The sequence below is a fragment of the Miscanthus floridulus genome, chromosome 17 (genome assembly GCF_019320115.1).
Source record: "Miscanthus floridulus cultivar M001 chromosome 17, ASM1932011v1, whole genome shotgun sequence".
NCBI lineage: Eukaryota > Viridiplantae > Streptophyta > Magnoliopsida > Poales > Poaceae > Miscanthus > Miscanthus floridulus.
The window spans coordinates 88939355-88962844 of record NC_089596.1 but is presented as its reverse complement, the minus strand read 5'-3'; the positions used below and the strand labels follow the sequence as shown (position 1 = coordinate 88962844).

Here is a 23490-nt window from a genome sequence, read left to right as displayed (position 1 = left end):
TTTTAAACTTAGTAGAACTAAAACTGAGTATATGAGATGTGACTTCGGCACTACTACTTAGGAGGAGGAAGATATTAGTTTGAAAGATCAAGTAGTGCCTAGGAAGGATACCTTTCGATATTTAGGATCAGTGCTACAGAGAGACAGGGATATTGATGAAGATGTTAGCCATAGAATCAAAACAGGGTGGATGAAGTGACACCAAACATCTGGTGTTCTATGTGACAAAAGGGTACCACAGAAGCTAAAAGGCAAGTTTTATGGGACAACGATTAGACCTGCTATGTTGTATGGTGTAGAATGTTGGCCTACAAAAAGATAATATTTTCAACAGATAAGTGTCGCGGAAATGCGTATATTGCGTTGGATTTGCGGTCATACAAGAAGGGATCGAGTTCAGAACGATGATATACGTGATAGATTAGGGGTAGCACCAATTGAAGAAAAGCTTCTCCAACACCGGTTGAGATGGTTTGGACATATCCAACGGAGACATCCAGAGGCACTGGTGCGTAGTGGAATCCTAAGCCAGGATAGTAACGTGAAGAGAGGCAGAGGAAGACCGAAGTTGACTTGGATAAAGGCAATAAAAGAAGACTTGAAAGGATGGAATATACCCAAAGACAGCCTTAGATAGGAGTGCTTGGAAGACGGCTATTCACGTGTCTGAACCTTGATTGCTTCTGCTGGGTTTCAACTTTAGCCTACCCCAATTTGTTTGGGATTTAAAGGCTTTGTCGTCGTCGTCGTTGTTGTTGTAAGGTGTTATTTGTGTTTTCATAATTTGATCATATGCCTCTCAGCCTGTAGCCAACATTACGCACGCATATGGTCCATCCGAATATTTTTTTGGTTGTATATAAACAAATGGCACCTCTTGGTGGCTACAACATCTATTCATGGATGGTAAGAGCATTCTGATTCCAACAGGCTTGCATAAGGAACTAGTGTCGGGGTGGGAACGCTGGCCGATGGGCAGTGGGAGGGCCTCTCTATAGATTTGCATACGGGCGGTTTTATGCAAAAATGATGGAGATCTTCATTTTTTCTTCTTCTTGGTGTTAAGATAAGTTTTACGACCCCACCAAATTGGACTACAGGTTTATTTATGTGAACTTAGAAGGTGTTTCTGGAAAAACAACATAGGCGACGTGTCCGCTCACAGATGAGCCACGGAGAGGAGTGAGGATAGGCAGACACCCGCTTAAACTACTTTAGCAGTACTTTTTAGTGAACGAACGGTGTTTTCCTCCCACCACAAATCAGCATCAGCATAAGCCAAATTTCAGCGAAATAAACAGGGCCATTTGTAAACACAACAGTATCTCTCTGCATTTGCATATGCTCATGTTTCCTTTCCAGATCCTGGCAGTTTAAGCAACCACTGTAAGGGGGTGTTTAGTTCGCGAAATGAAAATTTTTGATGTCACATCGGATGTTTTGGAGATGTCGGAAGGGGTTTTCGGATACTAATAAAAAAAACTAATTACATAGCTCGTCTGGAAACAGCTAGACGAATTTATTAAGCCTAATTAATCCATCATTAGCGCATGTTAGTTACTGTAGCACTTATGGCTAATCATGGACTAATTAGTCTTAAAACATTCGTCTCGTGATTTCTAACCAAACTGTACAATTAATTTTTTTTCGTCTATATTTAATACTACATGTACCGTAAAATTCGATGCGATAGTTTAAGGTGAAAATTTTTGGGAACTAAACCAGTCTAAAAACAGGTTGTCAGTTGTCACTGCACACTTGATTATGTGGGGGAAGGCTGAAGGCAGTAACCGCGACGATTCTTTCCCCCGATTCCCCTCAAGTTCCGACGCGCGTTCCGGTTCCCTCTCGCGACTCCGCCCGTCCGCCGCCGCCATCTCTCTCCGCCGCCAGGCCGCGCGCCTCCTCGCTCTCGAGCCGCGCCCTCTCGCTCCTCCGCCAGGCCGCGTCCTGCCCCTTTGTCAGTTCGTCGTGCAAACTACAAAGTGGAGGAACCGCACGCCAGTTCTTACGGCAGCAACCTTTTCAAAGTTCCTTGCCACACGGCATTTGGTGGGCTTTCTATTGCTTCTGATTTCCACTCCCATTTGTCTTAAGGAAGATGGATAAAACAACGAACAACGACGTCGGAGTAGTGCCAGAAGAAACAGGGATGGACAGAGTATTGTCTGATCTACATGCGCTCAAGAAGCTATACGGGCTGCTTCAAAGGTTAGATGAGACGTCCAAGGCCCTTATGAACAAGTTGCTTGATGATGCTCTCCTGAAGCAGGCAAAGGCTCTTACTACCGCTTCTGATTCGGTGATTCCGTTTTCTCTTGGTTTGACGTCTCCAAAGAAAACAGATCAAGCAAGTTCATCATTTCTTAAGAACAAGGAAGCTGAGATGGAACAAATTTTGTCTGATCTGGAGGCGCTGACGAGCCTATACAGGCTGCTTCACAAGGGTCCGGGTCCGGCAGGTGAAAATTTAGATGAGGCATCCAGGGCTCTTCTGAAGATACTAGAAGATGCTACCCAGGAGGCTGTCCGGAGGCAGGCAAAGATGCTATCAGGTTGTTCTCTAGTGTCCCCTGCGCTAGAGAGAAAGCTGTCCACGCAATCAGACTGCCGGACACAGCATGCCGATCCGCGCCCGAGGCGGCCAGTGGCCTCACCCAGACCAAGCCTCCTGGCCAGTGAGCCATCGCGCCGGCTAAACCTGCAACATTCTACAGTGTCACGCCGATCCGGCCTCCACGTCGACGCCCATCACCATGCACCGGAAGAGCCTCTCCTTGCTCGCCTCGCTACCAACCGCTCGTCGAGAACCGCATTACCGGCACGACACCGTCCAAGCCAAGAGCAGTGGCACTCCAGCCTCAGCCTCCACCGTTTCCCCGTAGCTGGAACGTCGAGACATGGCACGGTGGCCGGAAGTAGTACTCGGCTTGCCGACCTCCGGGACAGCATCCGTCGCAGCTCCGGCCGTGGTGACCGGTGTTCGCTGGAACGTAGCAGCAGCAGGAGGAGCAGCCGGCGTTCCGTGTCACGGGAGTTGTCTCTGGGGCCGTCGTCAAGGCTGCGTGGCCGTGCTACCCCGCGGCACGTGGGAGCGGAGAGCTCCTCCTCGGTGCGTCTCTTCGAGAGGCTGGACTCTGGGTTGTCCCTGAGCATGACGTCGCGTCATGGCGTGGAGCGTGCCGAACGCTCTTCCTCGAGCAACACGGTGGCAACCATACAAAGCCGCATCAGACCAAGCAGCACTCTTCTCACGGAGCGCTCCCTACGACGCAGATTTGCCGTAGAAGGGAAGACATCGCGCGGGAGGCAACAAGGCAGCGACGTTTCCAGCGCGGACATGTCCAGCAGCAGCGGAAGCTCATCGGCATCTCCAGCGCCACGTGCTTTTGCTAATCCCTACTACTACTCGCCGCCGGTGACAGCGCCACGGGGCATTGCGCCGCCGGTGTGCGCACCTGAGGTGTCGCGCTCAATGAGGAGGCGACGTCGCCAGGAAATCCTCGAGAAGCGGGTGGCGCGGCTGCGGATGCTCATGGACAAAATCGCCACGGTGTTCCATCACCGCCACGACCACCACCACCACCTCGGGGGCGGCCAGGAGGCGGGCCCCTCGTCCAGGAGCGTCGTCCGCGGCGCAGGCCACCTCAACTCGCCGTGGCAGTACCTTACGAGCATGTTCCACCGCGCGAAAGGGAAAGATAAGAACACTAGGCGCCGGACGGTGGTAGGCGTGCCGGAGAAGAGGTGCGGCGGTGGCGGGAACATGCACGCGCTATTCGACGCAATGCGGCGGCACTTGAAGGGCAAGCGGAGGGCACCGGCAGGCATAAAACTGAGGAGGAAGGCCAGCCGGGTGCGGGCCAAAAAGATGCATTGGTGGCAGCGGCTGAGGCGACGGCGTGGCGTGGCATGGCATGGGTGACGGCGGGCAGTAGACCACGGCGCCGGCCTGTTCGCTTGCTCGTAAACGATGGTAAATTTCTAGCCAGGAACAGTGTTTTTCTCTCACACCAAACCAGTTAGCAGTAAATAATCCACGATCGTTTACGATCTCCCAAACAGGCTGTAGTAGGTCGTGTTACTTCCGGTAGTTTAATGTGCTCACAACAAGTTTCAGTCTTCATCATGTTAATAGAGCACCGACGACAAAAGTTTGTTGTGAGTTCGGAATAATCCCATTTTTTAGATGTAGCCTGTGGGTGTTTCACTGTTAATAAAATATGTAGCTTTGATATACTCTCTTCGCTCTAAAATAAACAACTTTATGTAAATTTTCAAATAGATTAAAGACACTGGCAAAATATGACAGTTTGTACGCAGCATGATTAGCTTCCGCATTAGAAGACAGTCTTGTAAAATCTTGATTTTTTTAGAACAAATTTTATACCTCAAAAAAAGGTGGAGGGGCCGTAGAGTACTAGCACTGGACTGGGCTCCCTCCACCGCGGCACAACGACTTCGATGTCCATCTGGTACCCTGTTCGTTTGTTGGTTTCAGCCAGACTTATTTAATTAGTTAACAGTGTTTTCCTCTCATAAAAAACCAGCACCAGCACCCACCAGCGAACAGGGTGGCCTGATTGAAAGGTTGGCCTTTTTGCTGCAATGCAAAAGATGGCCAGGACGTCCAACCTCTTGTCTGCGAGAAAGCAATTGTTTTCACTCCTTGGCTTTGCTGTTTGTCACCGACAAGTTTTGCAGAAATACTACATCGCTGGTGTGAGCTGTGATATGCTTGTCCTCGATTGGCGTCGTTGCCCTGCTGCCTGCGTGCCTGCTTGATGGTAATTGGTAAAGGAGATGAAGACCATGCCGTGTTTTATACCATAAAGTTCTTCACCCAATCACCCTTTTTTTGGATAATGCCATCTTCGCTCAGGTAGTGTGGGTGTGGTGTTGTACTTTTGCCATATACAATGCCAAAGCATTTAGGATTCTTACATAATTAAGTTATTAAGTGTACTCGGCTTCACCCTATTCACTTATGCTGAAATTTAGCTTATGCTGATGTTTATGCTGAAATGTTGTGAGAGAAAAATATTGTTCTATAGCTGAAAAGTAGCTCTATAGGTGCTCATGTTTTTTCTTGTAATTTTGAACTACTAGTAGAAAGTAGAATTTTACCGAGGAATACGCCATGGAGATTGTGCCCATTTCCATGAACAAAATCGGCATGTGTTGCTGACACGTGCAAGCAAATTGGCCTGCAGGATTCCATCAATCAGCGATATATATATTCGCTCTATTTGTTTGGGTTTGTTTGGCTGATAAACTATGACTAAAAGCACTGTTGGCTAATTTGGTGTGAGAGAAAAATACTATTCATTGACTGAAAAAATACGGCTTATAAGACAAACAAACCAAATGAACAGCGTGTACATGTTGCGTACTCCGAACGAATTTTCTATCCAACCATAGTTGAGAATGGTTTCATCCAACTCTTCTTCCTAACTGAAGCATAACGCCGATATGCACCGTGCATGATTATAACCCTGAGCAGCTGAGCAAATCTCCAGCCAATGGGTGAAAACAGACTCCTGTTTCTCATGCGAAAGAACACGGTGTGGTAAGGCAATTACTAAAACTAACAACGATTAACAAGAGGAAAAACGAGTGGACTAAAAATAGCTTCTTGGCCAGACAGCGTTCATCCAAGGAAAAACAGAAGTTGTCTCATTCCCAAATTTTTACCATCCACAGAGAAAGGAGCGCGTGGCAAGAAACCAAGTGCGAGAAAAATTAAAGAGAGAAACGAGAAAGGGAATATTACATTTGAGGCCTCTTGCTGTTCTTCGTTTGCATGCAGGGATCGGCACGAGGGTGCTCGCCCACTCTCGCGTCGATCCGGCAATTCCATGGGGCTGTTGAGCTCCGCTAACAGATGTTGTTGCAAGAACATCCTGAGCTGCAACCTACTCAGATGTGCGTGCTGCTGCTCGTGGATCCGCTCTGTCTGCGGCAGGAGAACGAGCAAGGCCACGCAAGAGGCATCGGACACAAATAGGAAAACGAAGAGAAAGTGGGTCCGCGGTTTTTGTGGAGGGGCGGTGCGAGAAGCAGAGGAACCGTTAACAACAGAGGCAAAGAAGAGGAAGAATACGACGATGATCCCAGAGCAAGAGAAGTGCAAGTGGACAAAGAAGATATGGAGGAAAAAGAAGAGGAAGAATGAACAGAACGGATTGGCAACCCTAGTCAAGGAAATTTCGCTCTCAAGTAAGAATCCAGCCTTTCTTTCTTTTTGTCCCCTTGGAATTTCTGCTCTGCATGTCATATATAAAAGGTATAAGATGATAGTAAGCTGATAACTATAGTCTTTTAAACCATTTCTTGAAAACAGCAAAGTTGCAAAAAGACAAATCAATATTTTCCACCAATTATTGAAACACAAAAGTTGCAGAAGAAAAATCAATGCATGGTAACAACACTTAAGCATTGGGTGGGAAATTTTTTAGGAGTTACAGATATCATACAACAAAAGTTCCATCATGCATGTCACAATCATTGCTTAAAAGATTTGTTCAGAAAAATATATAGATACCAATTAGCATGTCCATGAAAGTCTGTTTGCCCATTGCCTTATTCTTGAACTTAATTTCACCCTAAAATTTGTTATTATTCCCAGGCTAAAAAATTGTGATTAGTATGGTGAAAACAGATCAATAAGGCTATATTCGATGACAAAGGACATATTTCAGACTCTCAACAGCTTTTTTTTACATGCAGACAGTCCCAAGCACAGGGCAGCAGCAGGGGAGATACTACGGATCGGCAACCATAACATTCCTAGTAGGGTGTTTACATTCCGTGAACTGGTCGATGCCACCGATTCTTTGAGCCCAGAAAACTTGCTGGGTGAAGGCGGCTTTGGAAGGGTGTACAAAGGATGCATTCCAGACACTATGGAAGTAAATAAGCATTTCTTATCCAAATTCACCGTTCTACATTCCATTAAACTAAGACATGAAGAAACACTTGTGAATATTACCATAACTTGTTTATGTTAAATATGCCCATGTCTAGGTCATAGCAGTTAAGCAGCTTGACAAAGAAGGGTTGCAAGGAAACCGTGAGTTCCTCGTCGAGGTACTGATGCTTAGCCTACTGCATCATCCAAACCTAGTTACCTTGGTTGGGTACAGCACCGATTGTGACCAGAGGATCCTAGTGTATGAGTACATGCCACTCGGTTCATTGCAAGATCATCTCCTCGGTAATACAAACTCTCAATCATATATTTTTTATATAATATAAATGCATGTTCATGAATTGTAATTTGTACCTGTTTGTTCATTGAATTGTATAGATCTCACTCCAAATTCTCAGCCACTATCCTGGCACACACGGATGAAGATTGCAGTTGGTGCAGCTAGAGGCATTGAGTACTTGCATGAGGTAGCCAACCCGCCAGTGATCTACCGTGATCTCAAGGCATCCAACATTCTCTTGGATGGAAGCTTCAATGCAAAGTTATCGGACTTTGGTCTGGCGAAGCTTGGTCCAAGCGGTGACAAAAGCCATGTCAGCACAAGGGTGATGGGCACATATGGCTATTGTGCTCCTGAGTATGCCATGACCGGCAAGCTAACAAAGACATCTGACATCTATAGCTTTGGCGTAGTTCTCTTAGAGCTCATCACTGGGAGGCGAGCAATCGACACCACAAAACCAACTCGCGAGCAGATTCTTGTTCATTGGGTGAGCTTTACACCTAGCTTCACTAGTCACCAAGAAATATCCAGTGTTGAAACCTCTTTATTAGGAAACATATTCAGACTGTAATCAATTAAAAAAATCAGAAATACATACAGTTAGAATTGCAATGCTGCTCTACTAAGTGTTGTTTATCTGCAGGCAGCACCATTCTTCAGGGATAAAAGGAAGTTTGTGAAGATGGCCGACCCATTGCTTGACAGGAAGTTTCCTCTGAAAGGTCTATACCAGGCACTCGCAATCTCATCGATGTGCTTACAAGAAGAAGCAAGCAGTCGGCCACTGATCAGTGATGTTGTGACCGCCCTTACATTTCTTGCTGATCCAAACTATGATCCTCCCGATGACATCAAAGATCCTCTGCCTATAACAGTTCCAAACATAGGCATAGAAACTAACCAAAACGAAACTGAAAGAGGTAAAGAACAATTACAGCAAAATGAAGAAGATAGCCATGAGAGAAAAAATGAAGAAGATAGCCAAGAGAGAAAAAATGAAGAAGATAGCCATGAGAGAAAAAATGAAGAAGATAGCTGAAATGGCTTCGAGAATTAAGAAATGATAAATCAAGCCAGAGTTGTGTAGAGAGGAACCGGATGGAGGGAGTATCTACACGGTACATTTTTTGTTGTAATGTCACATATAGGCAGGATGTAACAACATATTATCTTCTTGAATGAAACAGGTGCACGTGGTTTGGTTAGGTGTAATCAATTTTTCAACATTCTTGAAACTGATGTGTGTCATACATAGGCAGGATGTATCAGCAGCTAATTTTCTTGAATGAAATTAGCGTATGTGATTTGGTTAGGCATAATCAATTTTTCAACATCAGAAGAGATATCCTGGTGCTAGAGTTGATGAGCCTATGCTTCATGGTAGTTCATGGCTATAGGCATTTAATGGATACAACATTTCTTTTCAGTTGTACGGAGATAACCATAGATAAAATTTACGATTTTCGCATCAAAAGGTTGCGTTTGATGAAATATTGTAAGAATCAGTAAACAAACCATAGCATTCACATTTATGCTGAATTGTGCATTTTGCTAATGATAAAATTTTCGTTTCCAATGAAATAGTCCTTGTAATGCCACACTTCTATACCTAATAATGGATCCAAAGCAATAGTAGCTGTAAATTTTAGCCTTCCCAAATTAAAAAAAATAATGCTTAAGGAATCCTGGGTGCTATTTATATCTACAAGGCATGAGTCATATAGCTCTTTTTACTTGATCAGAATCTAAATCGCGGAGAACCTGTGACATGAGTTGGAACATATATTACTCCTCTCATTAACATAGGATAAGCATGGCAAAACAATACCGCAACTGTTGCACAACTGCTACCATCAACAGGCTAAGCTAAACATTAGTGTTAATTATTTGCTAGGAAATCTCGTTAGTGTGAGTCTGACTAACTCCTTGTCAAGTGCAAAAGACACATTTTAAGTAAATTGCTTGCTTATTACAATCTAAACAATATATTAGGATTACTCGAAACCTTACAGGATGTGTAGCAAGGAGAGGCAAGTCCATCATAATGTTATAGTTAACTGAAGTCCTCAGTGAGAGAAATAAAAACGAACTTCAAAAGCAGAGGAGTCAGACGAATGAAGTTTTGTATGCCTAAAAGCCTGTAAGTGAAAAGAAAGGAAACTCAAAAACTTGTAAGCAATACTACCGCTGCAGTGACTACTTCAAAGTTGAAAGAATAGTGATCACCATTCTTGCCAATGAAGTTTGTAGCTGAAATGGGTTTGCTAAAATCCTATGTACTGCCCGAGTACCTCGGAGGTTGCCTATGCGCTGAGCCAGCAGTTGCATGTTCTTTGCCACAACATCATGGTGACCAGCCACAAGCCGGGGGGCTTCGTGGTGGAGTTCAAGATGACACCAGTGTGCCATGCTGGGATGGAGGACATGGAGCCCATGGGCCGGGGTCGCCCCATCAGCCGCTCCCCGATAAGGGGGCGGAGGGTGAGAGACTACCTTCCCAATGTTGCTGAGGAGTGGGAACTGAAAGTACATCTAGCCCTTTAGTGGGTTTTGGATGATTGAATGACAACGTGATTAAAGAACTAACCCGTTTGCTAAGTGTGGACAGGTAATAGGTTATCTCACAGGTACTTAATGAAAGCCAAAATGAAGTGTTGTTGTATAAACAATCTAGTTCAAGCACAAGACAACAATGCAAATGGAATTCATGCAAATGCTTGTTTATTGTGGGATTTCCATATACTATGTGAAAGCAAGCTCATGAGTATTAGTTAATAAGACATGAGGGATTGCATATGGAATGGTCTCATATTTGAAGCTTGCTAAATTGAAATGAAAAAGATAATAATACATATGAATGAATGATTCAACACAAGATGTGACTTAATGGCTTGAGATGGTGAAGATAGCAAGGAAAGGCTTCGAGGTACTAAGCAAGGGTGAAGGGCAAGCGACGGCTTGGCGGCCGAAGAACCTAGCTAGGGTGAAGAAGAAAGTACTTGCATTTAGTTGAGGTACTAATCAAGCTAAGATGGTCATATTAATGTGAAGGATCAAATCTATATTGGACAAGTTGATTAAAGTGACTTGATGCATTTGGAGTTATTCATATTTGATGAATGGAATCAAGTCACGTGCTCAAGATGGCTATGCTCAAGCGACAAGATCAATATTGACATGTTGGCACCCTCATTTGATGAAGATTGAAAGACACGGCATCAATTTAAAGAAGATCAACTCAAAAGGTTTAATTTCGTTTTTCTTTTGATCTTGAGTTAATAGGTATGCCGTACTATTAAGAGGGATGCAAGTTTAGGTGGTCTGAGGAAGATAGAGTGCTCAAGAATAATAATAAAATCAAAAGAGAGACACTCTAGCACTTCACGAGCACAAAAAATAATTTTCTGTGACTGTCGGTGTCGGAAGTCCTGACGTAAGCCGGAACTCCCGACAGTCGGAAGTCATGACTCTTGCCGGAAGTGCTGACTCCCAGTCACTGCCTGTGTGGTGACTGTGGACGTCGGAAGTCCCAACGTGAGTCGGAACTCCCGACAGTCGGAAGTCCCGACCCAAGCCGGGAGTCCCGGCATCGATGGTTCTACTGACCTGCTGACTGTGCACGTCAGAAGTCCCGACGTTTGTCGGAAGTTCCGACCGTCGGAAGTCCCGACGTTCGTCGAAAGTCCCGACATTGGCTGTCTTGAGTGGACTTTGACCTCGTATGAACAGTGTTTTCTTCATACGTCGGAAGTCCCGAGATCTGCGTCGGAACTCCCGACGTAGATCTGAACGGTTAGATTTTGCCTTGGAGTATATATACCCCTCTCCTCATTTCTAACCGTTGCCCACTCATTTCATTGCAACAAACACTCGGCCAAAACAGCCCCCAAGCATTCTAGGCTCGCCACTCTTCTCTCCTTTGCCTCCAACTTCAATTCCTAAAGGGTTTGAGTGATTGGAGAGTGGATTGAGTGAGAAAAACACTTTGAGCAAGCTTGAGCACTTGATTTCTTCGTCAAGCCGGTTTGATTTGCATTTGTTACTCTTGGGGATTTTCTCCTAGCCGGCTAGACGTCGCCCAAGAGCTTCCATCTTGTGGAAGAGCCTTGGGAAGTTTGTATTACCCTTGTTTTCTAGTGAAGAAACTCAAGTGACCTTTGTGGTACCCTTGAGTGAGGCAAGGAGGTGGAAGAGACTCCGACCTAAGTGGTCACCTCAACAACGAGGACGTAGGAGCTCCTTTGTGGGGCTGCCGAACCTCGGGATAAATTCTTGTCTCCCGCGTGCTTGTTGTTGTTGTGATTTGCTCGAAATTACTTGTATTTGGTTGTCTCCTTCTCTCTAGCTATTCCTTAGGGTTTGGGTCTTGATCCACGGAGTGGTGGCTTATCAACGTCAAGAGAGTGACCCAACACCTTACCTTACCACTAGGAAGTGGGTTTGTAAGTCATCGGCATCACAAAGTTCATTTTAGCACTTGTAGTTCATTTCCCGTAGGGGTCGGAAGTGCTGACAGTTTGCGTTGGAAGTTCTGACCCAAACTGTCGGGACTTCTGACACGTCGGAAGTTCTGACCCAAACGTCGGGACTTCTGACACGTCGGAAGTTCTGACCCAAACTGTCGGGACTTCCGACATTAACTGACTAGTGCATTTTGATTCAACTCTTTGGTTGCCGTTGTTTGGCTCCCTAGGTTTATCTAGTATCTTTTATATACTTTGTGGCTAACTTGTGAGGGGTTGTATTACTTTGATTTGGAGTTTCCATTTTGGAAACTCCTATTACTAATCGTTTCCGCTTTTAAAGGTGTTGATTTTTCAGAAACGCCTATTCACCCCCCTCTAGGCGACATCCTAGATCCTTTCAATTGGTATCAGAGCGAGGTTCTCACCTAAAGCTTCACCGCCGTGAGAAAAGGATGTCGACGCCTATCGAGTTGGAGCCGATGCTTCTCCAAAATGATGGTTCAAACTTTCTATCTTGGTCAATTCATGTACTCAATGCTTTTAGAGATATTAGTCCTCTTGTTGAGCATATTGTGTTTACAAGCATACCTCTTCCTATAGTTGATTGGAGCAACTATAAGAATTTATCAAAAGAGGAAGAGATATGCGTGCAACTAAATGCTCAAGCTATTAATATCATTTTGAGTACATTGAGTGCAGAGGTTCAAGATGAGGCAATATTCAATGGACAACCACCTCCGGAGAGTGCTCATCTCATTTGGAACAAACTCATTGAGTTATATGGAAAATCCAAATGCGATGATGCACTTGAGGTCGATTCAATGGAAAATATGTCCATTATGTCTTCATGCAGCGAAGAAGCCTCACAAGATCTCAAGAGCGCCGAGCCGGAGCAAGAGGTGCAAGCCGAGGTGACTGCGCTGTCTGCAAGCGCATGCCGGACGTGTCCGGTATCCCTACCAGACGCGTTCGGTATGGCTGAGGCAGCCGGACAGCAGGCAGTCTATGATGATGAGGCTCAAGCCCGGTGGCGGCCAAGTGATGAGTCAACCTCAGTATCTATGATACTCATCACTTGTGTCTCATGGCCAAGAAAAGCAAGAAGAAGGCTAGCAAGAAAGATCAAGCCAAGGAGATAGCACGAGTAGATGATCAAGAAGAGAGTGATATTGAAATTGAAGATAGCTACACTCTTAATCATCTAAGCAACAAAGACAAGCTCATTCTCATGAAGCTAGTTGAGAAGAATGATGAGCTAGAGGAAGAGAATGAGAAACAAGAGCAATCTCTTCAAAATCAAGAAAAGTTTCTCATCTCCAAATTGCAAGAGCTAAAGGGCATAAATGAGAGGTATGAAAAATTATCAATTGAGCATGCTTTAGTTACTAACTCCTCTTCTAGTGTTTCACAACTAGAGAAGGAAAACTTTGAGCTCAAGGCAAAATTAGATGAACTCTCAAGCAAATATAATGTGCTACAAGCAAACTATGTTCATCTCAAGTGCTCTCATGAAGAATTAGTAGAATCAAGCATCATGCTTGAGGTGGCTCATGAGGTTGTGATTACAACGGTAAAATCATCTCAACCTCCTACTCACACACTCACTTGTACACAATCTCAATTGAATATTTCTTGTGCTAATGAGTGTGCTTCTCAAGCAAGCCAATCTTCGATTGAGCAAAAATTTATAGAAAACATAGAGCTCAAAGAAGAGGTAAAAAGATTAAAGAAAGATATGATTCGATTGAAGGGTAAGGAGAAAGCACAACCTTCTCAAGATAACCGTGATAACATGGTGAAGAAGCTTGAGAAGGGTTCAAACCTTGCTTCCTTCAAAACCCAACAAAGGAATCACATTTCAAGCAAGGCCAACACAACCAAGAGCAAGAAACATGGAAAAAGTATGTGCTATGGTTGTAGATTGTATGGACATGAGTGGGCTATGTGTCCACATAAGAATTGGGCCGACAAGGTTGAAGCCGCCACTCAAAAGGCTTCAATCAAGGAGGCCAAGCAAGTGAAGAGTGATGGACAAAGCGCTAGTCTCATGAGCAAGAAATTGGGGCATCCTACCAAGAAATGCCCAATATATCAAGAGTCAAGAAAGGTAGCCCAAGTTGCAACAAGAAGATGCTATGGATGCAATGAGATGGGCCACAAGGTTGATAGATGTCCATATAAGCAAAACAAGCATAAAGCAAACAAAGGTCGCATATGCTATGCTTGTAAAAGAAAGGGGCATCTAAGCTATGATTGCCCAAATGGTAACATCTCTAAGCCGAACACATTTGTTTATGATAATATGCTTAGGAAGACCACAAAAGGAGTTAGCACTAGCAAGGTGATGTGTTCACCATAAACTAGTACTAAGGCCATTTGGGTGCCTAAGCACTTGTTGACTAACCCAAAAGGACCCAACAAGAGTTGGGTACCAAAATGTGCTTAGGTTGATAATGTAGGTACTTGGTGGTGAGATGAAAGCTTCGGGGTGATTGAGCAAGTAAATTGAAAATATTCACTCAATCTATCAATCAATTCTTATCATAATCTCATATATGGTTGACCCGAAGATAAATCAATGACTATATCGTTTACTTCATCTCTACCATTGGTAACAAGTATCTAAAGACCTTATAGGATAGCCACTTTGTGTTTAGTGCTCAATGGCTCATAAATAAGCATATTTGTGAAATAATTGGAAGTGACTAATTAGTTTTATTTAATCATTATCATATTTGCCATGTGATGCTTTTAATGGCTCTCTAGTAGAGCAATGCATTTGTTCAGATGCAGGCATACAAGAAGTACTAGAGCTAAAACGAAGAATCACAAGCAGCGCTTCAATTGTTTCTGTCCTATGCCAACCAGACATGTCCGGTATGGCCAGGGCAGATAGGAAAAGTGTTTATGTTCTTCACATGCCGGACGTGTCCGGTATGTCTACCAGACGTGTCTGGTATGGCAGGAACCAGAGCACTAATTGGGATGTAATTGAGGTTTGATCCATACGATTTCATATATCCTTAATTTGCTCAGAAGCTTGTGATCTATCAAACCTAAGTGGGTTGTGAGTATGTCTCAATGAAATTTAAATATGGCAAATTACTTTGTGTTGGTCAAAATAGAAAATTGACTCCCAAATTCTTAAAAGAATAAAGTGCTTGTTGAAAGTCATTCAAATTACTTGTGGTACTTATTTAGGGGGAGCTTAGTTTCTATTTTGCACCATTGTGGACTAACAAATCTATCTAGTATTATTTGTAGTCCTTTGGATGAAAATTGATTTCATATATGGTATGATTATTTGACAAGTGATGTCAACATGATGTTGTCATGCCATGTATTATCTCAGTGGTGATATTGTGGGCTCAAGGCAAAGGTATGTATTTACATACATGCATTGTAAGTGCATCTAAGACCCTTTATATGTTAGTGTGTGCATTTGTGTGATATAGGATAGATGTTTTTTCAAAATCCCTAACTAGCATGTGTAGGTGGTGTGGTTTTTTGAAAATCATGTGGTTTTGGGTCTTTGTGACCTAGTCATGTCATATTGTGATTATTGCTACCCTTGGTTGATTATTTGCCTAATCACATGTGACATGGTTCTCTCAAGTCCATAAAAATCCCTATGTCCGTTTAAAATCTCTCTTGAGTTTTGAAAATCATAAATTTGCCAAATATTCGAAAAAGAGAAAATCAATTCTTGGCTAATTCATGTTCCCTAAGTGAGAATCCTAAGCCTATTTCAATTGATGCAAATATTATGCCTAGGAAGGTTTGTTATTGTACCTTATTGGTTAGTATTGCAAAAATTCCGCTATTCATACTAAGGCTATGCCTAAGTATGTTGCGTCTAATATGAGAGGACCCAAACTAGTTTGGGTACCATCAAAAAGTGGATGATCGTTTGTAGGTACCATGGCATTGGAGATTTGATTCAATGAAATTATTATTGTTCATCTTATGTTGAGTCAAGTATTAAAACCTAGTGCAATTCTATCCCAATGCCAAGTCAAAATTGAGTGAAGTCCATATGCTATCAACATACAAGTGTCATATTCAAGTTATGGGAATTTATTGATATATTTGAATGCCTGCAAATAAGTGGAGTTGAAGCTTGCAAAGATGATCATAAGCTATTAAGGTATATCTCTTGTTGATCAAAGTTTATTTGGGTGCATATGAGTTAATTGAATTGGATATATATGCATATGTTGCTTGCTATGAGATGTTTAAATGGATTAAATGCTTAAGTAATCAAGTTTGAAGTTGGTTTGATTGGATATGTTCATAAGATTTCTTCTAGTAAGTGGTTTGAATGGACATATATCTTGTGAGAGTATTCAAACAAGTTGATTTCAAGTTTGGTTCAATTTGGAGAAAAATAGCTCAATTATTGAAATCTGTCCAATATTGAAAATCTGAGCTAGCAGTGATCATTGACATATTTGAGCAACCAAATCTATTTGTATTGGCTTGAAACTTGGTCTGCATGCTCTACACTTATGGTATTAGTTGCTGTGCAAATTTCATGAGATTTGGATAAGAGATACTTCGGATTTGGAGTAGATCTTGTCAGCTATAGTGCAGCAGTTTTCAGCATGTAGCAGTGTGGAAAGATATGAAATCTGGTAGCAATATAGAAGTCAAAAGAAGCTAAAATTTTTACAGCTACTAGAAGGCTTAGTGTGTCACATCTTCACCAAATTTTGTGGTTTTTGGATATGTACTTTGGGAGATATGATTTATTCTTTGAAGAGTACAGAATCTGCCAGGAAAGTGACAATTATTGGATTGATCAAAAGTCACTTAGATTCAAAGGTCCTCAAATTAGAATCATATCTATTAGTGATTGAGGTACCTATGTTTTGGTTTTGGTTTGAGATAGAAGCATGACAAATGATGAGTACAAGACAATTTGTTTGAAGAGTGTATCTGGTACACATTTGGTACTCAAGCTAGAGATCAAGACCAAGATGAAGATGAAGATTGAGTTTAAGTTCTAGTGATAATTGGAGATCTTTTGATAGAAAGAAAAGGACTTAAACAAGTAGAAAGAAAAGGACTTAAAGAAGGATTCAAAGTTATTCATCAAATTAAGTCCAACAATATGGATCAATCAAACAAAATCTTTCAAGTGGATCAAGTGATTTTCTTTTAAGTTATTTCAAGTGAGTATCAATGATGATTCTTTGGACAGAGGTCACTTCGCTCTAGGCTTGGATGGCTAAAATTGTAGTGGTAATCTAAAGGGACATTTGAGGTACTTGGTTGAAGAAAATCAAGAGATTGGTCTAGAAAGCAAGCAACACCCAAAAGAGAACAAGTCATGAAATTGCAAGTGGTATCATGAAATTTCAAGTGGTATTACAAGTGGTGCATCTTTTAGTTCTCTCAAGCAAGCAATGATCAAAGAAGAAGCAAGCTAACCACAACAAGAAGAGTACACTTGATCATTAGTGATTCTCAATTCATATGGGTGAAGAATAGAAATTCAAAGAATTGACATCTATTGGTCTTCACTAAGCTTATAATTAGACTTCATGGTGCTATTAGAGAAATGAATTGAAATCTATATGACTATCTTCCTCTCCAATATAGCAAAGGTATCATTGTATTGTGCATGATCATTTTTCATCCCTTACTAGTATGCGGTTAGTGCATATAGTACATGCTTATAGGATCATGCATTACAAATGAAAATTTTTAGATTCATAGACTACCACTATTGTTTGAATGATTATATAATCTAGTGGTTAGTGTATGAGTTTGTTCATGAGCTAGTAAACCCATGTATTTGATCTATTTTGAATTGCAAACAAGTGACAAGTACAACCTCTTTAAGATGACAAAGGGGGAGAGTTTAATACAAAGGGAGAGATTAGTACAAAGTTTGAACCTTAAGCATTCTTTGTGCTTTGTATGACAGCTTGTAGCCCCTTTGTCCTTAGTATGTCATTGTTGGACCTTTGTGGTGATAGATGACAAAGGGAGAGAGAGACCGATTAAAGCTTCAGGATAGTCTCATTTGCTTATCTTTGTACCTGAAGATATGTACTGCAGGCTATCGTTTCCTGTTTTTGAGCTTCATTGATGTATCTTGGATTTGAGATAGATTGTATCATGTGAGAGATGAGACTCACTTATGCTTTATCTATGTATCTCTTGAGATATGATTTTTTTATATATCGGTGGTTTCTGGACTTGAGAAAATGTGTAATGAGTGCTATGTGTGAATTACATGTGTTATATTTATTTTCATAAGGACTATGCCTGCTAGAATGAAAATATTTGATGTGATGCCTTTATATTTATTCTTGTGTGATATATCTTGTCATATGCATCACGGTTTAACTTTGTCACACACACATGCACCCCACGAATGCAATGATTTAGGGGGAGTCTCCTATATGTTTTAGTATGTGCAATTGACATTTGAGGTTATTTTGTGAATTCTAATCATAAGCACATATTAAGGGGGAGCCTCTCATAAATCATTGAACCCAAAAGTTTAAATGTTTATATCATTTTGTAAGCTTTAATCAAGTTGTCATCAATCACCAAAAAGGGGGAGATTGAAAGTACATCTAGCCCTTTAGTGGGTTTTGGATGATTGAATGACAACGTGATTAAAGAACTAACCCGTTTGCTAAGTGTGGACAGGTAATAGGTTATCTCACAGGTACTTAATGAAAGCCAAAATGAAGTGTTGTTGTATAAACAATCTAGTTCAAGCACAAGACAACAATGCAAATGGAATTCATGCAAATGCTTATTTATTGTGGGATTTCCATATACTATGTGAAAGTAAGCTCGTGAGTATTAGTTAATAAGACATGAGGGATTGCATATGGAATGGTCTCATATTTGAAGCTTGCTAAATTGAAATGAAAAAGATAATAATACATATAAATGAATGATTCAACACAAGATGTGACTTAATGGCTTGAGATGGTGAAGATAGCAAGGAAAGGCTTCGAGGTACTCAGCAAGGGTGAAGGGCAAGCGACGGCTTGGCGGCCGAAGAACCTAGCTAGGGTGAAGAAGAAAGTACTTGCATTTAGTTGAGGTACTAATCAAGCTAAGATGGTCATATTAATGTGAAGGATCAAATCTATATTGGACAAGTTGATTAAAGTGACTTGATGCATTTGGAGTTATTCATATTTGATGAATGGAATCAAGTCACGTGCTCAAGATGGCTATGCTCAAGCAACAAGATCAATATTGACATGTTGGCACCCTCATTTGATGAAGATTGAAAGACACGGCATCAATTTAAAGAAGATCAACTCAAAAGGTTTAATTTCGTTTTTCTTTTGATCTTGAGTTAATAGGTATGCCGTACTATTAAGAGGGATGCAAGTTTAGGTGGTCTGAGGAAGATAGAGTGCTCAAGCATAATAATAAAATCAAAAGAGAGACACTCTAGCACTTCACGAGCACAAAAAATAATTTTCTGTGACTGTCGGTGTCGGAAGTCCCGACGTAAGCCGGAACTCCCGACAGTCGAAAGTCATGACTCTTGCCGGAAGTGCTGACTCCCAGTCACTGCCTGTGTGGTGACTGTGGACGTCGGAAGTCCCAACGTGAGTCGGAACTCCCGACAGTTGGAAGTCCCGACCCAAGCCGGGAGTCCCGGCATCGATGGTTCTACTGACCTGCTGACTGTGCATGTCAGAAGTCCCGACGTTTGTCGGAAGTTCCGACCGTCGGAAGTCCCGACATTCGTCGAAAGTCCCGACGTTGGCTGTCTTGAGTGGACTTTGACCTCGCATGAACAGTGTTTTCTTCATACGTCGGAAGTCCCGAGATCTGCGTCGGAACTCCCGACGTAGATCTGAACGGTTAGATTTTGCCTTGGAGTATATATACCCCTCTCCTCATTTCTAATCGTTGCCCACTCATTTCATTGCAACAAACACTCAGCCAAAACAGCCCCCAAGCATTCTAGGCTCGCCACTCTTCTCTCCTTTGCCTCCAACTTCAATTCCTAAAGGGTTTGAGTGATTGGAGAGTGGATTGAGTGAGAAAAACACTTTGAGCAAGCTTGAGCACTTGATTTCTTCGTCAAGCCGGTTTGATTTGCATTTGTTACTCTTGGGGATTTTCTCCTAGCCGGCTAGACGTCGCCCAAGAGCTTCCATCTTGTGGAAGAGCCTTGGGAAGTTTGTATTATCCTTGTTTTCTAGTGAAGAAACTCAAGTGACCTTTGTGGTACCCTTGAGTGAGGCAAGGAGGTGGAAGAGACTCCGACCTAAGTGGTCACCTCAACAACGAGGACGTAGGAGCTTCTTTGTGGGGCTGCCGAACCTCGGGATAAATTCTTGTCTCCCGCGTGCTTGTTGTTGTTGTGATTTGCTCGAAATTACTTGTATTTGGTTGTCTCCTTCTCTCTAGCTATTCCTTAGGGTTTGGGCCTTGATCCACGGAGTGGTGGCTTATCAACGTCAAGAGAGTGACCCAACACCTTACCTTACCACTAGGAAGTGGGTTTGTAAGTCATCGGCATCACAAAGTTCATTTTAGCACTTGTAGTTCATTTCTCGTAGGGGTCGGAAGTGCTGACAGTTTGCGTTGGAAGTTCTGACCCAAACTGTCGGGACTTCTGACACGTCGGAAGTTCTGACCCAAACGTCGGGACTTCTGACACGTCGGAAGTTCTGACCCAAACTGTCGGGACTTCCGACATTAACTGACTAGTGCATTTTGATTCAACTCTTTGGTTGCCGTTGTTTGGCTCCCTAGGTTTATCTAGTATCTTTTATATACTTTGTGGCTAACTTGTGAGGGGTTGTATTACTTTGATTTGGAGTTTCCATTTTGGAAACTCCTATTACTAATCGTTTCCGCTTTTAAAGGTGTTGATTTTTCAGAAACGCCTATTCACCCCCCTCTAGGCGACATCCTAGATCCTTTCAGGAACGACGTCGCTCGCGGTCACCAATGCGCCAAAATACGACAGGAGCGCCATCAGAGCTCCATCAAGCTTGGCCGGTGAGTCATGATCCTTTGGCTGACCCCCACAGGATGACGACTACTCCGGATAGTCACTTCTTCGGGCCCCAGGACCCGATGATGATGGAGGCCAACTGTCACGCGGTCTTGCCGGTGACCAGACCTTGTTCCTACCCAGATGACGGCGGCGAGGACACCCGCTCTACTGAACGGACCACCGACGAAGTCAATAGTAGGGAGATTGATGTAGCGCTGCTTGGCTCTTCTGTGGGCCGAAGTGTCAGCTCGGACCTTGCCGTTGTTCCTGTAACGGCGAGTGCTGCGGCTGCTGAAAATATTGCCGATGAGCATGCTGATTTGCAGGGGGTGGAGAACATCGATGGTTGCACTGAGACAGAGGACATCGGCACCTCCTTCTGTAGGAAGATGTTTAGAAAGGTCCCAAAGACGCTGCTACCGAGGCCGGACTCACCTCCAGTTGTTCAGAAACAGGCCAGCCGGTCGAGTACCAGACGACGCAGTACGACACTGGCTCCCACCCGCTCCAGCCTGCGTCTGGCCGCTCGTCCATCCCCTGTGCCGGTGGCACAGCGAGCCCAGCAAAAGCTTATGCGCGAGCTGGACTTTATCAATGGCGAGTCACCGGCGCCGGATGCAGCAATCACAGAGTTTGTTGAAAGTTTCGGACGGGACCTCCCGGAGGAGGCAGTCAAGGCAATAAGGGTTGCGGCGAAGTTGGGCAACAAGGAGCTCTGCAAGGCCCTAGCTGCAATAGCAGCAGAGTCAGGGATGGCCGAGATGGAGGTCTGATGATTGTGCTCATGCAGATTTTTCGAGCAACAGTCGGTCATGTTGTTTCAATGGGCTGCACATGTGTTATTTGTGGGTCAGTGAGTTGCCACATCCAGTTTATTAGCGTCGGGGAGTACAAGACAGTGGCTAAGGTATTGCCTTGGAGAATCGGATGGAGTTTTCTGCAAGCAGGTTGTAGGCAGAGATGTTCTGGATGTCGGGAGAAAATGTCTGGGAGTCGTTTTAGGGAATTAGAAGATCCATATGGGTTGATTGTGGAGGCCAAGTTGTTATGGCCTCTTGTTGTATCCGTAGATTGTGAGTAGTTCATTAAGTTTTTTTCGCCCAGATTGACAGTCTGTTAAACTGGGAAGTCGTTTGCGTTGCTTGCGCATGTAATTCTTTTCTCTCCTTATTAATATATGCCGGCTTTGTTCCAGGTCTTTCAAAAAAAAATCCTGATCGGGTGTTTTTCAGTGAAAACCACATAGCCACGATATCTATATCAAGAATAATTAACAACATCATCTTGATTCAAGAAATTTGTTGAATGTCCTGTTTTAAGGGAACTTTGTTGAACATTTTTTGAACGCAATGAACTTTGTTGAACATAAAAAATGCCAGTGAGAACCTTCATCAAAAAGGTTGCTGATTCAACTCCAGAAAATACAGTGAGAAGGTCATTAACAAGACCTTGTCACAAATCAGTGGAACTAGACAATTCCAAATGTCCAGCAAGCAGAAACATCGCATTGGGTCAATATTTGAATCAGCAAGATTAGATGTCTTACAGAGCTTGATTCCCGTTTATATAATATCGACTCCAAGCTGCTGACCCTGACCTAAAATTACATAACATGGTGAGCTAACAAGCAAACATTTTAGGAACCACCAAGTAAATTAAGTTACTACAAATTAAGTTACTAAATTTCAAAAGAAATACTAAAAAACTAAACTGGATCCATAAAAATTCGCACACCAAGTACAGTAACGAAGTAAGATGAAATCACAGCTAACCACGGCTCGATACTAATCGAACCAATTAAATACACCCCAAACAGGAAATGCCTAGCAGCATTGGCCCTGCAGCATGTCAAAGTCTGAGCACTCCTAGAGTCAACACATGGATACCGGTGAGCGCCCAAGCCGCAGCCATACCCGCGACCAGCGCATCCCCAGCAACGGCGTGGCGCTGGAATAGCAAGGCGGAGCTCTTCCACGACCGAACGGCGAGCATGGGGTCACAGCCTTCGTGGGATTTTTTTTTCAAAACAATATTGTTTTAATAAGTAATTGCAGGACTATTGGTAGCTTTTGTAAAATTGTAAAAATAACATGCTGTCGGAACTCCTATAGTCCGACGTGGCAGCCAATTGAGTGGTGGGTAAACGAACCCTGTCGGTGTTCCAGAGCCCGATTACTTCTATCGGCTTTTGGAGAGCCGATTGGTCGCAGTCCATAGGATCTTCTCCGCCGCCACATCTATAGGCCCGGTGCTCTCCAACAGTTTCACCAGCGGGCCGTCGTCTCATACTCTCATTCACAGGAGATCCTGTTCTGGAGCCAAATACGGCTGTATCTTGAAGACAAAAGCTGTCAATCAGTCAATGGCTTGTCAGGCCTACTGTACCATTGTATATTTTGTTCCAATTTGTTGTTATAAGTCATAGTTAAGTAATTAATTTATTTTTTCCTTATAAATATTTTGCATATGATTGAAGTAATTGTTTTTTTATACTAGATAGATGCCCCCACGGAGGGCACGTATTTTTATTCACGTAGATGACGACGCCCGTGGCTTGCGGAATAAACGAGATATTGAGTAATCTAGTTTATAGAAAATATAAATTCTCTTCCATTTTTTCTAATACTTGTGATTTATTATTTTGCATTTTACAATTTTAAGCTGATTTGATCATTTTAAACAAAATAATTAAATGGTAGTAAGCATTTTGCATTGATAATCCTAAACTATTTACAAATCCATTTGGACCTTTTTTTTTTCTCTTTTTTGTCATTGTTTGTGGCGGGGTCTCGTCTGCAGGCGCCGTCGCCCG

The 23490-nt window shown here is 42.9% G+C and overlaps 2 protein-coding genes across 2 annotated transcripts; both read left to right on the top strand.

Moving 5' to 3' along the window:
• The first annotated feature begins 1968 nt into the window (after positions 1-1968).
• LOC136516982 (uncharacterized) lies at positions 1969-4094 on the top strand. The gene has a single exon (XM_066510496.1). It carries the CDS (start codon positions 2102-2104, stop codon positions 3923-3925), a length of 1824 nt encoding a protein of 607 aa, XP_066366593.1. The 5' UTR covers positions 1969-2101; the 3' UTR covers positions 3926-4094.
• A 1749-nt stretch (positions 4095-5843) lies between these two features.
• Positions 5844-8402, top strand: LOC136516983 (probable serine/threonine-protein kinase PBL7). Its single transcript, XM_066510497.1, has 5 exons — positions 5844-6219; positions 6730-6911; positions 7027-7216; positions 7310-7701; positions 7858-8402. The coding sequence occupies exons 1-5, from the start codon at positions 5859-5861 to the stop codon at positions 8251-8253; spliced, it is 1521 nt and encodes a 506-aa protein (XP_066366594.1). The 5' UTR covers positions 5844-5858; the 3' UTR covers positions 8254-8402.
• Positions 8403-23490: the final 15088 nt, after the last annotated feature.